Genomic DNA, 14,779 nt, shown 5'->3' with positions numbered 1-14,779 from the left:
TTGGTAATTGGTGGTTAGATCGTAGGAAAAGAGACTAGATAAGAGGTCCAGGTCCTGTAGTTGACATAAAAAGTGGCTAATGGAAATAAAAAAAATCATGGATTTGAGGGACATTTCAAAGAAGAATTGGAAATTGCAAAAGTATGGAGGTGGACGGTGAGCTAAGAGGCCCTGGTAAGGTTGGCAGCAGATTGGAGACGGTATGGCCCAGAGGACAATGATGCCATGAATAAATCATATTTCCAGATTTAGTCCAGGAATAAATGCGTTTGTGAAATTTTCAGCAAAATTGATCATGTGAAAGAATATACCATCCTTTTATTTATTTTTATCAATATGGCGGTATAAGAAAAGCTATGCATTTATAGTATGTTCAAATCAGATGTTAACCTCATCAATGAAAAGAAATGCTCTGAAAAAAATCCTACATTCATTTTTTTACCAATGAGGAGGAAAAAGAAAACACGATGCATCTTCTGCACTAAAATTTCCCTTTTACTGACATTTCTGAGCTGTGTATAATGCTAGATTTCTAAAGGGAAATGAATAGGGTACATAATACTTCTCGCAGAAAAAAGGCCACCCACTGCCATTGGCTGTGTGAATATAATTTTCACTGACAAGCCAAGATGGAGAAATGTATACAAGGCCAATTGCCCAGACTCAGCCTGTTTTTCCAGCTATTTAACTGTACACATCAAGTGCTGTGTTTATTTGCATGGAAATGGAATGGACCCAAAGAACTTAAAAGCAGTGAAGCTACGTGTCTTGTTGTGAGAAATACAGATGGGACTCGTATGCTTTTCCCTGGGACTTGTACACCTAGATCATTAAAACCACATAAACCTCAGAGAAAGACTGAGAATACAGAACGTGGGACATGAAGTAGAAAATTATCTAAAGCAATGGCAGGAACATCTGGCAAGATCAGAGTATGATAGAATGCCCAGATTGCTTTTTGATGCTGACTTGCTGGAAGGAGAAGAGAAATAGTCCCAGGAAAAAGGCAGGGGAAATAAAAATCAAACTCGTTTTGAGATTAGGAAAATGGAAGTTTACATTTATCAAGTGATCATACTGACTGATCAGTTTTCATAATATGATCAATAAGGAAATTTAGTGTTTTTTTTGAGGTTTTGGAAAAATAAAAATAGAGAACAAAGTAACTAGCTGACCCAATTAGTAAACACAGCAAGTTGCCATATTTCCTGTCCAATAACAGATGCAGGCCTTAGGGGAGCTGAACACCACCTTCCAGATCATTGAACAAATGACTTCTTCAGTGCACTAATTATGCTGAAAGAGTTAAAAGAGCTTCTAACTGCATCTACACCCCAGGGAGTGTTGAGTCCAGGGAAACTCGGCTGCATGAAGAACGAGACTGTGACTATTCCTAAAATGCCCACATCCTATCCCATCACCATTCTACAGCAATGTGTATTTATTCCTCAGTCCACCTTGTTTGCCATGTCCGTGTTAGTAGCCTGCCTCTAATATGGCTTCTACAAAAATTTCAGTGAAGGTCAACCTTAGTGAAGCTTAAACAATGCTGTGTATTCTGTCCTTAAAATCCTTTGGCATGGAAGTCAACTATACTGATTGAATGTTGGCAGCAGGAGAACCTATTTACAGTGTTCTCAAGGAGCTCCATCTGATGGAAAAGGAAGTTAGGACAGATACATACACAACGTAAGTGGAAGGGAGGGTGATTATGTTCACGAAAGAAGAAAAAGCAGAGTCTTTGGAGGTTTAAAAGGAAGGAGGGATGATGTCCAATTGTAAATGTGTTTTGGATGAGGTTAGAGGGTAGACAATTAAAAAAAAAAGAAACAAATAAAAAAAAACTGATAGGATTTAAGATGACCTAGAATAATACAGACTTATAAGTACACAGAGGGTGCCAAAAAAAGTATACACATTTTAAGAAAGGGGAAAACTATTAAAATTTTAATACTCAGTATATACCAATAACAAAAGATGAATACAAGTCACGTTTGAGTTCTGCAATTACAAGAGGTGCTCAATGTGGTTCCCATCAGCGTCCAGACACTTCTGATTAGGGCAAACTACTGCTTGAGCAATGTGGACCAAAGTGTCCACCTGTATACAGTTTTTTGGCACCCCTGGTATATGGAAGGAGAGAAGTGTGCCAAGACGAAAGAATAGCGTGAGCAAAGGGAGCATGGAGGCAGGAAAGAACAAGGATTGTGACTATCAGGTGGCTGGAGTTGGGCTGGCAAACAGGTAAGGAGTACCAAGAAGGAAAGATTGATTGGGACTTTTGTGAAGGACTTTGAATGCCAGCATGAGGATTTTACATTTAATTTGGTAGGCAAAGGGGAGCCACCAGATGTTTGTGCGTAAGAGTGAGGTGATTAAAACTGTTTTAGGAAGATTAATTTGGTAGTTGTCTTTGGTTAGATCGATGTTGCAAGAGGCTGGGACTTTGGGAAAAAAAATAGTTAATAGGCTTTTGTAATTAAGTCATGCGACAAGGAGTTGATCAGTAATTTAAAAATGTCTTATAAATATTTAAAATTTCCTGCAGTCCCATTGATATCTGTTTAAAAGGCTTCAAAGGATTTTCAATAAAGAGCATTATTAGCTTTATTCCCCCCCATTTTTTTTTTTTTTTTCCCGAAGAAGGAAAGGTATTTTGGAAGAACCAGTACATACAGTTGAAATGTTGTACTCTGGGGAAGGGGCTGGGCCTTCTGGCCTCCTGCCAGCAAATCAGCTGTGGAAAGAATTCTGGCTGGTTTCATGGCTTCCTGTTTTGACTCTGTAATTGTGTTGCTATGTGACTTTGAACAAGTCATGCCACTTTTTTGGGCTTCAGTTTTCACTTGTGTGGAACGAGGGTTTGGGCTCCATGACTTCTAGAATCATTTCCATATTTCACATTTGCCAGTTTTTTTTTTTTTTTTTTTTTTAATAGGAGCAAAGGGAATTGCAGTAAATAAAAGGGTTAATATCTGTCTGCATTTTCTTCTGCCTATTTCACTGACTCACCAGGAATTCTAGAGAGGAGGATGAGTTGAAGACTTCACTTCATGCATGAATTTAATGGAGCATGAGCTTGTTTCATTTCTTGCAACAGTTTAAATGCCATCTTTAATGTTTTCTTGTCATGCTACTGTTGCTGTTTTTTTTTTTTCCTTCTGTTTCCAAGAAGCTAAACTGTAGCAGATGTTTGTTCCCATGTCCTACAATGAATTAAGGATACATTGAGGATATGTTTTCTTCTTTATATTTAAGAAGAATTAGAATACCAATTTAAATAAATTAGTTGTGGTATATTGGTATATCTTAGTTTTATCTGCCAAGGAATAATTTAAATCAGCTTGCTGTGCTGTGTAGTACTTTAAAAACATGAATGCAAAACAGCTACCACATGTAATAAGAACAAACAGAATTAATTTAATCAATTAATGAATTATAATAGAACAGAGAGAATATTAGGCAACCAATGGTAGTATTTCCAAGACTAATTTCCAGCTCACAGGTTGTCTAATTTTTCTTAACTGGGTAGATGATATGGTTAATAATTCTTTTTTATGTTTTATTCTCTTTATTTACATTTTTCCTCTGGAGGCTTCCATATAGTTCTATAAAAGGCTTGTGAAGATAGCATGATTAATATGTGTTACAGTGAGAATCTTCCTGAACTCTACAGTAATTGTTAGAGATTACATCCACGTCAGTTTGCTCGGACAGATGTAGAGAACTAGTGAGTCAAATATGCTCAACTCTACCCACTTGCTATTTCCATGATTCTAATGAGAAAGTCACCAACTGTTTCTGGATTTACTCTATTATGTTTAAACAGTATTTAGCAAACTGAATTTGAGTTGTCAGGGGACAGGAGATACTATTGTTAGAAACGTCATTCCCCTTTAATTTTGCAGAAAAAGTGACAGATGAACTTGAACGGTAAAGAATTAAGGCAAAGGAATGGCATTACAGAAATTAGAAAAAAATACCTTTGATATGGGTTTCAGAGATAAGCTAATGTGAACAGTTTTCTGAGATGTGGACAAGTATTTTGTGAGCGTAGATTTTGGAAAGACTGCCTCTTCCCTCACTCCCTCTCTCAGAGACACACATATCACCATGGCTACCACCCTGGTATTTTTGCTCAGATTGCCGTTGAATTAGAAAAAAAAAATTGATTTACTTATTGGTTTTAGTAAATCTGTTTAAATGGATATATGTGTCCATTTTCTCATGCTTCTGCATCTTCTCCCAATTCATATGTCCATGTGGGTCGCGTATGATTGGGATGGTCTCTGAGTTGACACAAAAGACATGTTTGTTTTGAGCTACAAATCACAAACAATTTATTAAATAACCTATTATGCACTACTGATGCATTAACTAATAAGTCTTTAGTTAATGATACAATATTAAATGGGTATGTTGACTAATAAAATAAGGTACTTAAGGAGTGGTCACTCAAATCACTTGACCCATTTATCTGAATCTGCCCAGAAAATCTTGGAATGTGAATATAATACAAGCTGTCTTTAAGAAGTCTATAGACACAACTCAACTGAGTTTTAACAGTTACCATTTTGAAAAGCTCAGTACAAAATTGATATAAACTTACTGTTAAGGTTATGAACTTTGTTATAATATAAAGGATAATAGAAACATATTTGAAATTTAGTGTGATTACTTTTTTTTCATAGCTAGAAATATAACTTTGGTGATTGAATTTAATTTAACATTTATAACACAATACATTCACATGTATAAAGTCCCTTCTTGGTTTATAGCCTGTCGATCTATACTACTAGAACCTGCAGTCATAAAAATGTTCTGTTATCAGCTCTGACTGATATGGTAGACAGTAACTCTATGTGGCTGTTCAGCAGTGAAGACATGGCTAATGTGACTAAGAAACTAATTTTATTTAACTTTTATTAATATAAATTAAAGTTTAAATAGTTACCTATGATTAATAGCTACCATTTGGGGCAGTGCAGCTAGATGATGAATATTAATATCACCAGAAGAAAGATAAAAATCATCTAGGATTTTCAAATATGAGTAAAAACTGAGTGTCTATATTTTGGACATTTTTGAATTTAGAAGATGATAGCTAGAAATTGTTGCAAGAAATGAACTTATTCAAGGTATGTTAGGTATGATTATTATTTTATTTTATTTTATTTATTTTTTTAGGTATGATTATTTTTAATGTCAGGCATTTTTAGAATAAAATACTATAAAATCTTAAGTAGCACTTTGTAGATTATTTTTCCAGAAAATTATCGTCAAGACTTCAAAATTAAAACAAAGGTATTGAGAACAATGTGTTGCATCAAAATCTATTTTATTTAGGGTGCTCTTCCAAATATTTTTGTTTTTCTGAGTGATTCAAAGTTGAGAACTTTTTTGTTTGTGGAACTAATGTTTACCATATTTTCTTCCAAGGATATATACCAGTGTCAGGTGCATACTCCCAAACTATTCTAGAATTGGTCCCTGAAAAATGACTTAATCATTTGAAAATATTTTTATTAGCTGTTTTTATGACTCTCAGCTTAGAAACTTGTCACAGAGTTTGTTTTTAGAGATTTTAAATTGACCATTATAACTGTTGATGTTTCAAATCATTTTCTAGGACTGTGCTGATGATTCATAATCTGTTCGTTTTCGAAAACTAACTGTTGCCAAAAATGGCAAAACTATCCCAGTGGGAGAGAATGGTAGATTTCCCTAGGGATCTCTTGAAAGTCACTGACTGGGAAACAAAAACATTTTCATAAGACTGGCTCATAAGTAAACCAATGTCATCAGAAAGGATGTCTTCTTTCTTGTTTTACTTTCTTTACTCTGATTTGCCATGGTTCTAAGTTGAACACATTATATGGAAAGATTTCAATTTCTGATTTTCTAGCATGTTAACCAGAGAGCCAAAAATACTATTTGCATCATTGCATCATCTCACTGAGTATTGGGATTTTTGTTTGTTTGTAGTAAATAAGTTCATTCCACCCTTGGTACAAAGCTCTTACTTTTAAGGTCATTATTCTTCTACTCATGATATTCTTAATAGCAGCCTGAGTTTTCCCTAATTTTAGGAAGATACCTGTCATTTATTTTGCATATATATATATATATATATGTGTGTGTATATATATATATACACACATATATATATTAGAGATTTGTTATGTATATATATACATATATATTTATATTTATATATACACACACATATTTATTTTGCACATATATGTGTGTGTGTGTGTGTATATATATATATATATATATTTTTTTTTTTTTTTTTTTTTTTTCCTCACAAGGACTCATACTTTAAGTTATTTTAGCAGCTGGCTGTACATTTCATCCAGGTAAGACTTTTTATTTTTAATCCGTTGCCTGTGCAGCAAAAGAAAGCATTCCAAGAGAAATCACTCAGCATTGTCTGAATCCTTCTGCTGTCTTCCTGTAAGGCTTTTGTGGATGTTGTACCTGATTCCAGTATTTGTCCATTGAACATCTCTCTTTTATATTTCTGCATCTTTCTCCTTTATGTGAATGCTCACTTCTCTTCCTGTCACATTTCACTCTTATCTTCTATTATTTTCATAGCTGGGACTTCAGGCAGTGAAAAATAGTTCTTACCGACTTGAGCCTAGCTTGTGTGGGTGAGCAAGCTTCCTGGAGCCCAGGGGTCACCTGAGAGGGCTCGGAGTCTCACTTCTTGGATAACCTTCCTCCATAACGTGCTCTTCTTGGTGGAGACTGTTCTCTGCTCTTGTTTATAGATGTGAGATTGTCATTTGGCATTAACATTAGGATGAGCTCACTCAGATGGGGAAAGAGAAACACAAAACCTCTGTCTTATTCTTTCATTATTACTGCGTTTATGCTGAAATTCATGTGAAAATGCCTTAGGTTTTACCTTTTTAACAATAGTCATTGAGCATTCAAGCTCTGCAGAGCAACTTCTTGGTTGTGATTGTGAGCTGAGATATGAAGAAATCCATGTAAATATGCACATAAAGAAAGGAGTTAGAGGATACTCCAAATGAAAATTTTAAGTATATGTTCAATTAATATGTAAAATATAGAGTTATTATCTAATACAACTGGGAAGAATCTCAGAGATACCTTATGCTACATCTTTATTTTTTTAAGGAATTAATTTGTTTGAGGCCTGATATAACTTTAAAATTTTGTCTAAGTAACTGAATGTAATATTTTAATTACTTAATGAGGTCAAAACACTTTGCAGAGTATTATACAAATAACTGTTATTACTGTATAAGCAATTTTAGGGTTCATATAATCCTTTTTCTTTATTCTTCATTTTAATTACAATGGTGAGGGACACAGCTGAGTTGTAGAAAGTCTTGTTTTTTGTTTTTTTGTTTTTGTTGATAAATCTTTGAAATAGGAGGATCTAACTATTTCTTTGTGCCTGGACCATAGTCCAACACTGGGTTTAATCTAATGTAATTTAGTTGGTAAACCCCATCACTAAGCTCCTACAAATGAGACTTCAAGAATAGCGAAATGATCAATAGACAATTACCTTTTTAATTAGCAAATACTTCTCAAATTAAAAAAATACATGTATTTGTTATTCAGAGACTTAGCTTTAGGTATCATTACAAAAGGAAAATAATAATAATGTAGGTTTAAGGGAAGAACCACATAGCAACAGGTTGTAAAATATCCAGTGAAAGGTTATTTGAAGCTTGGGAAACCTTAGATAAAGGACTTTCAACAAGTTGTATTTCAAAAGTCTAATAGACAACTCTCATTGATTCATATGCATAACTAATCCTTTACCTCCAACTCCTTCATATTGTGTTTAATATTGCTGGTTTAAATATCTGTACCTTCATTGCTAAGAAGAAGCTTGACAGTATTAAAACATTGAAAAAAATCAATCTCCATTTCAGACTTTATCATTATAATTATAGTTGAAAAAGCCTTCAAAATTCAATAAATTCTTTTTAAGCTTTCCAGAAAAGTTATTTTTTTTTAAAATAGTGTATACCAAAAAATCAGGAGAACTTGAAAAAATGATGAAGGTTAAAGAAGGCAAGAGTCGTTTGAGAGGATTTTCTTTTTCACAGATAAAGGAAAAGAGAAAAAAAATGCATGTCTTTAGAATAAATTATGTTTCTCAGTTACTTATGAGCCAGGCCTGGGAAAGTGAACAAAGGCAGAACCAGTCAAATGTAATTGGAAAGCTAAGCTATTTTGGAAGGTATTACTAAGTCTACACAGACAAGGAAAAAAGTATTTTCAGGGAAGTGCTTAAATGGCTGATGTTCTCTCCAAAGTGTGAGGAAGAGTTTCAAGGCACAAAGCTAATGTTTCCCCTATTGACATGAACAGTGAACAGTAATCTTTTTTACGTAATAAATATGAAGTTCTAGAATCCCTAACTGTAATTTTTCAGACTTTTACCTGATTTTCTTTAATTTGGGAGTGAGTTGGCTATATTTAAGTTGATAAAACCAAAGGCCATTTCCAAATAAAGCTGGGTATAATCTAAAGAAAAAGAAAGAAAAATAAAACTTTATTAAATTATGTGTGATGGCAGTGTTCTGCATTTCTTTCAAAATCAAGTCATTCAGTATATTCGTTTCAGGTAGATCCTACAGACCTTTTATAATTAGATTCTCACCACCACCACCTCCACCACCACCACCACCACCATCCTTTTGGGGGCAGTAACCCATCATTCTTCTTTAATATCATTTTTCAGAATTTCTTCTTTTCCACAGAGAAACGTTCAATCCTTTGTGAGGTCTGTTTATTATCTCTGCAAAGACATCTCTTATTAGGTACCAGGGTTCTTTGAAAGTTGTTTTCTTACATGTTTCCCTAATGTAGAACAATATTTTTCGGACATGCCTTTCAAGTGCCATAAAAATCTCTTAACTTTGTTACCCCAATTAACATTGTATGCAAGTATTAGAATTAGTAGAGGTTGGGGAGGGAAATTCTTGAGAGACTTGAGACTTGAGATGTAGTAAGGAAATGAAGCTCTGAGAGAAAGGGTGTGGTTTGGTGCAAGTTCCATATGTATCTGGGCTACAGAGAAAATTCAAGATAACAGCCAGTACGTAAGTTGCCTTCTCAGGATGTAAAGGTGTGACAACCTGCCTTCTCCATGATGTTTCTGGTTGTTAACTGTGTTGGTGGTTTTAAATGTAAATAACTGGAGCGAAACAAGCCCATTCTGAAAGTGGTTATTTTAAATCAAATATTTGTTTCAAAGTATTATTAGCAACTATCAAATGATCACTGAGTAAAGAGTATTCAGTTAAGCAATAGGTAGAGAATATTTCCATATGCAGAATACAGATTCTTTGTTTTGAGAAAGATTGTTTTGATGCTATATGTTCATCTTTTCGAAGTGTAATTTTTTTTTTTTTTAATCTGTAGGGCTTAACTTTCCTTTTTCTTTCTCTCTTTTTGAATTTTGGGACTTGAATTTCTTTTTACTCCTGAACAGCCAAAAAGAACAAAAGGCTTTGTGCTTGGCACTCACTTATCCATTTGTGTATGTGTATGTGTAGGGGAAGGAGTGGGAAAGAGTAAGTGTTTGTGTGAATTTATGTATATATGTGAGAAAGAAAGAGATGCTACCAGAAGCGAGGGTTTCACTTCTATCTTTGTACTTCACAAATACGGGTTGTTGTCCCAGAGTTGTTTTTGAAGTATAATATCCTCTGACAATTCAGTAAGTGTAGCTATTCCTAGTTACCTATGTCCATGATTACAAGAGTAAATGCATCTAACTAGGAGGAAAGTCTACTCTGGAATGACAGTTATTTCCTTGAAGTTATTTTTCAACATGCATTCTGCATAGGTGAAATGAATTTCCATTCCATAAATTTCTGGTCATTATTTTTCTTGCATTATATATAAAAATTAAGTTGTAGCACAAAAGCCTTAAAAATTATGTTTTTGTAATTTACAATTTCAAGATGGGGTTTAAAATATTATTATTATTATTATTATTTCATAATGAACTTTAATATTTTTCTCCTTTCTTAAACCTACAAAATTTGATCTGCGAGTAGATTTTTTACAGCTGGGTAATAAACCCTTGTGAAATGGTGTTTGTAATAGAAATGCTGCCATAAACTTTAAATCTTCCAGGGCTAGGAGGCAGCCTTCAATCTTTATGATATGCTGACAACATAGAAGTTTGTTTTCAGATGCATCTGCAATGTCTATCTTGAGCATTCCAGATTGTAGGAAATGAAGAATCTTTCTCTTAGAGGAAAAATAAAAATCATTCTGCTGAGGGCAGCATTAGTGGAAATGGGTTTAGTGTGCTGTACAATCACTCAGTGCTTCTTGAATTTTGCTAGATATTTTGATTACAATGAGGGGCTTCCCAAATGGTGGTTGTGCAAACATTTGTTTTGCTTCATTATCAACACCCCCCCACCCCTCGCTCCCCGCAGAATGTCTGGGAAACATAGCTATGACATTTCTAGAAATAGAGTGAAGAATTTCATCTTGCTTCCCTTTCAAAAATGTTGGTACATTGTAGTCTTAAGGAAAATGCCTGAAGTCACTGTGAGTTTATTTTATCTGAAGGGATGCTTTTGTTGACGGTCTATATATACACACACTCAAAGAATAACCATGAACTAAGTCCAGCAGAACAAAATGGTCTTAGTTTACTTTTAGCTTGTCTTTTGATGCTTTGTGTTTAGGTGAAGGTCAGAGAATTCAGTCAGTCATTAGATGTTTGAAAAACCAGCTAGGTGCTTAATTATTTGCATGTCCTAAGAAGTTCAAGGAGGCAGATTTTTCTTACAGCTGACTAAGCTGCTATGTCCATTCTTTCTCTCTTGAGATTAAAAGCCAAGGAAAACAGATTCAGACATTTGTGTTTCTCTAATATTGTGGGTTCACTAGGTACACAGATAGGATTTTCGATAACTACAGAGGGTTCTCCATGATGGGTGGTTTTAGTAGCTGTTGTCTTCTAAAGAAGAGGGGATGAGATTAGTTTAGTACCTGCTCTCAGAGCAATATAGATCTAATTGTTTCAGGAAAATTTTTTCAGTGGCGAAATGTTTGTATTTTGCTCTTAAAATATTTTTGACTCTTGATACAATGAAAGATTTATTATGTAGAGGAGATTATGGAAGCTAAAAATCTGTGCTATACAGGGCCAGATCATAGAAAGCCTTATAGCATACTTGACGGACTTTAGCTTTTACTATTTAAGATGAGCAGCCTTTGAAGGGGCGTGAGCAAAGGAGTGACATGAGCTGATGTTTGTTGGCCCCTTTCAGATTATTCTTAATATTACAGCCAGAATGGATATCTTCCTAAAGTGACTTTGATTATTTTACCATCCTTCTGTGCACTCCAGTTAAAAACCCTTCTTTGGTGTTTATTTGCTCTTCACAGAAGATCCTCCGTGGTTTGGTCTCTGCCAACTTTTCTAGCTTTATCTGGTTTCACTAGCTTCCTGCGGTCACTCTGTCCTTCTTTTAGTATTTCTAATGTACTCCGCAGTAAGGTAGTTTTCCATAGTGTATGTGCATGGTCACATGTACATGTCCTTCATATCATTAAGTGACATGTTGGGTGTCTACAATTGATTGGATAGGAATGGGAGATTTTGTAAATTCCTGCAAAGAGGAATTTTGTAGCCCCAGAGCTCACCTATGGAAGGAACCTCCGAGGTATGTAATTCAAACACTTACCTTAGCATTCAAAAATGGCCCAGGGGCTCTATGTGGACACCTCCAGTGACAGGCAGAGAAATTGCCAACTATGAAGGAAGCCCAGTCCTTGGAGCTATTGGAAACAGCCCCTCTGAGAAACAGACTTCTAGTGAAGTCTGAAAGGTAAAGAAAAATGAGACTTCTAGGGCTCACAACAAAAAGAAACGTCCTGTTTTTCCTTATCTTTTACTTCTCATTTAGTAGTACAGTATTTATAGGAAAAGAGAATATATTGGGCTGAATTTTTTTCCCCCTCATAACCCTTGCTGATTTCCCATAGCTTGTTAAGCCTCTTAGCATATAATCCACTTATATTAGCTTATACTCACAACCACACTGCAGGGTATTGTTCTGTTGTCCATTTTAATAGAATTCTGAGATAGTGTAATAGATGACAACTTGTCTAAGTAATTCCCTGCTACAATAAAGACAATCTACTCAAATCTGTATGTGCCAATAAAGGTAACCTTGCCTACATTTGTATTTTTAATTAAAAACATTATGGGCCTTACACTTTTTAAAATTACTAAAGAAATAAATATTTTTTTTTTTTTTTTTTTTTTTTTAAACAAGAAGTTTATTTAAACAACAAGACGCTTGACTTGAAGGGAAAACTATCTAGGATTCATTTCTTTTAGAGTAATTTATCCCTACTTAAAGACAGATTGCCCTACATGTAACAGCTACGTACAAAAAAGTTATAAAATTGTCCTCCGTTTTACAATGATAAATGAAAAACATTAAAATTCTCCAATCGAACAAGGTATGTAAGAATTTTTACGTTGTTCTCTTTTTGTTAAACAATGAGAGCAAAATAACTTACTGGAATATAAAGATAAGAGCTGACTGAGCATGCCACTAATGGAGAAAGGGGGTATTTTCACAGAGCCAGTATTTTTCCCCATCCCATCTCCATTTGATGTCGATAAAAACATACCATTGGCCATTTAGTTAAAAAAAAAAAGAAAAAAAAAAAGCAAATGCTGTGCACATACATCCGTTACTTTATGTACAATAAAGGAATGGGGAAGGGGAAAATGAAAGAATAGAGAAAACTATACTGTAGTAGTCAGGATGTGGTGGAACCAAACTGTGGTTTTCTAATTGAGACTGTCTTGGTCTGGAGAAACAGAGTTCTGGAGTAAAGTAGCAAGTTCCCTTTTTAGTAGACACCTCCTGTCTGCTGCTGAAACACATCAATTGTATCTTCATCCTCCATTTCCAACTGTGCAGGTGTGTCTGTTTCATTGATTGGCTGCCCGTCAAATCGGAATCTGATCTGCCTCATTGACAAACCCTGTCGTTCACAATACGCTTTCATTAGTTTACTAAGTGGTGTATGCCTCTTAATCTTAAATTGCACCACAGAACCATCCTGCCCCGCCACCTTCAAATTAATATGATCGTTGTTTTCAGTCTTGACTCCTTCCTTGGGCTTTTCGTCGGCCATGGCGAGCGCCGGAGTCTCCTCAGCTGCCTCTTCACAAAAGAGGTACCAGGTCCGCACCGAAGGAGCACACAAGCAGCACCAGGAGCGGCAGAAGAAGGAGGCGGCAGCGGTGGAGGAGGGAGAGGGCGCGCCAAGAAATAAATATTTTTAATTTTCTTTTTTTTTTTAAAAAAAGAAGGCAGTATAGTATTGGTTAAAACAATAAGTGAAAATCCCCACTGACTTCTCCAATCTCCTTAGGTAATTGTTGACAGCACATATGAAAAAGATGGTTAAAAAACAAACATAAAATAATTAAACAAAATGCCCATTGCATCCCCCATAAAAGAAATGAATAAGGAAATAAAATCTCCTCGCCCATGCTCCCTGATCCCATCCCACAGCTATGATCACTATATGCAAATTCATAACCCTTTGTACTTACATGTATTACCTAAGTCTCATGTAATCTGTTTTACATTTCAAATATCTATCTTATGAATCAGTATATAATTTACTTTTTTACAAAACAGTGTGACATAATAAATATTTTTCAGCAACTTGCCTTTCTTTAAAATTAACAAATTGTAGACCTTCTCCCACATCAGTAATACATATCTTTTATTAATTTTTAATTCATATGTAATAGAAATGTACTATGATTTATTTATCAATGCCTGTATATAAAATATATTGAAAATATATTTTAAAATGCATGCTAAGCATTTTTTTATTTAGTGTATTTGTAATTCTGCTTATTTCCTACTGTTCATGAGAACTACGCTTGGGAAGATTGCTCAGTCATCAGTGTGTGAGAAGAATTGGAACTTGGAAGGAAGGTGCCCAAGGAAAGCTGTGAGATATTTTTTTCTCCCTGTGATGGTCCCGGATGGAGATGGGGAGAGATAGACCAGGATGGAGGAGAGGAGACGCTAAAGCTGAGAGATGGAGGAAGTACAGTTATAGAGGAGCTCTCGAGATGACAGTAGAACATCTAAGTGAACATGGATATGACAGGAAGAAAGGTCTTTGCTACACAATGAACAAATTTTACCACTGTGACACATGGACAGATTAACATAATTTTGAACCTCTTCGAAAAATACAACACATACACTTGCAAAAGTAAGGTCATCAATAGTAAAACTCTGCTTTACTTTATACATTGTTGAACATTTATTTTGCCTAAAATTACTGTTACATAATATCATGAATAATAACAAAAGTTTCTACAGGTTATTGTATGTTGTCATCTGCTATTTGCTTCTTACACACATGCAATCCATAGCCACAATCCCCCTGGGAGAGAGGCATTGCCATACTATTTTATATTTTATTTTTATTTTATATGTGGCTCAGAGATATTAAGTAATTTATGTTTATAGGGAGTTATTATCTTTGGAGATATGCTTCTGCAAATAGGAGATAAGAACAAGATAAGAACGAGGGAGCTCTTGTTTACTATATTAAGTCTCATTAGTTCTCTGATAAATATGAAATGAGGCCTACTGGCAATCACAGTAGAGACCTCTCTCTATTTTTGAAATAATGTTATTCCGGTATTCTGTTTTGAATTGAAAGTTTGGGTTCATTTTTTTCTATGTAGAGAGAAAAACAA

The 14,779-nt window shown here is 34.8% G+C and overlaps 2 protein-coding genes across 7 annotated transcripts in view; one reads left to right on the top strand and one right to left on the bottom strand.

Moving 5' to 3' along the window:
- Nucleotides 1–14,779, top strand: part of NLGN1 (neuroligin 1) — a 775,355-nt gene that overhangs the window by 180,010 nt on the left and 580,566 nt on the right. The gene's annotated exons all lie outside the window — the stretch shown is intronic.
- Nucleotides 12,531–13,311, bottom strand: LOC117038283 (small ubiquitin-related modifier 2-like; the record flags this gene model as incomplete). The annotated part of the gene is made up of 1 exon (XM_033135150.1): nucleotides 12,531–13,311. A coding segment is annotated over one exon (417 nt), but the record flags the coding sequence as incomplete, so codon positions are not given.

This window comes from Rhinolophus ferrumequinum, chromosome 2 (assembly GCF_004115265.2).
Source record: "Rhinolophus ferrumequinum isolate MPI-CBG mRhiFer1 chromosome 2, mRhiFer1_v1.p, whole genome shotgun sequence".
Classification (NCBI taxonomy): Eukaryota; Metazoa; Chordata; class Mammalia; order Chiroptera; family Rhinolophidae; genus Rhinolophus; species Rhinolophus ferrumequinum.
Note: the sequence above shows the minus strand (reverse complement) of the source record. Positions and strands in the feature narration are given on the sequence as shown.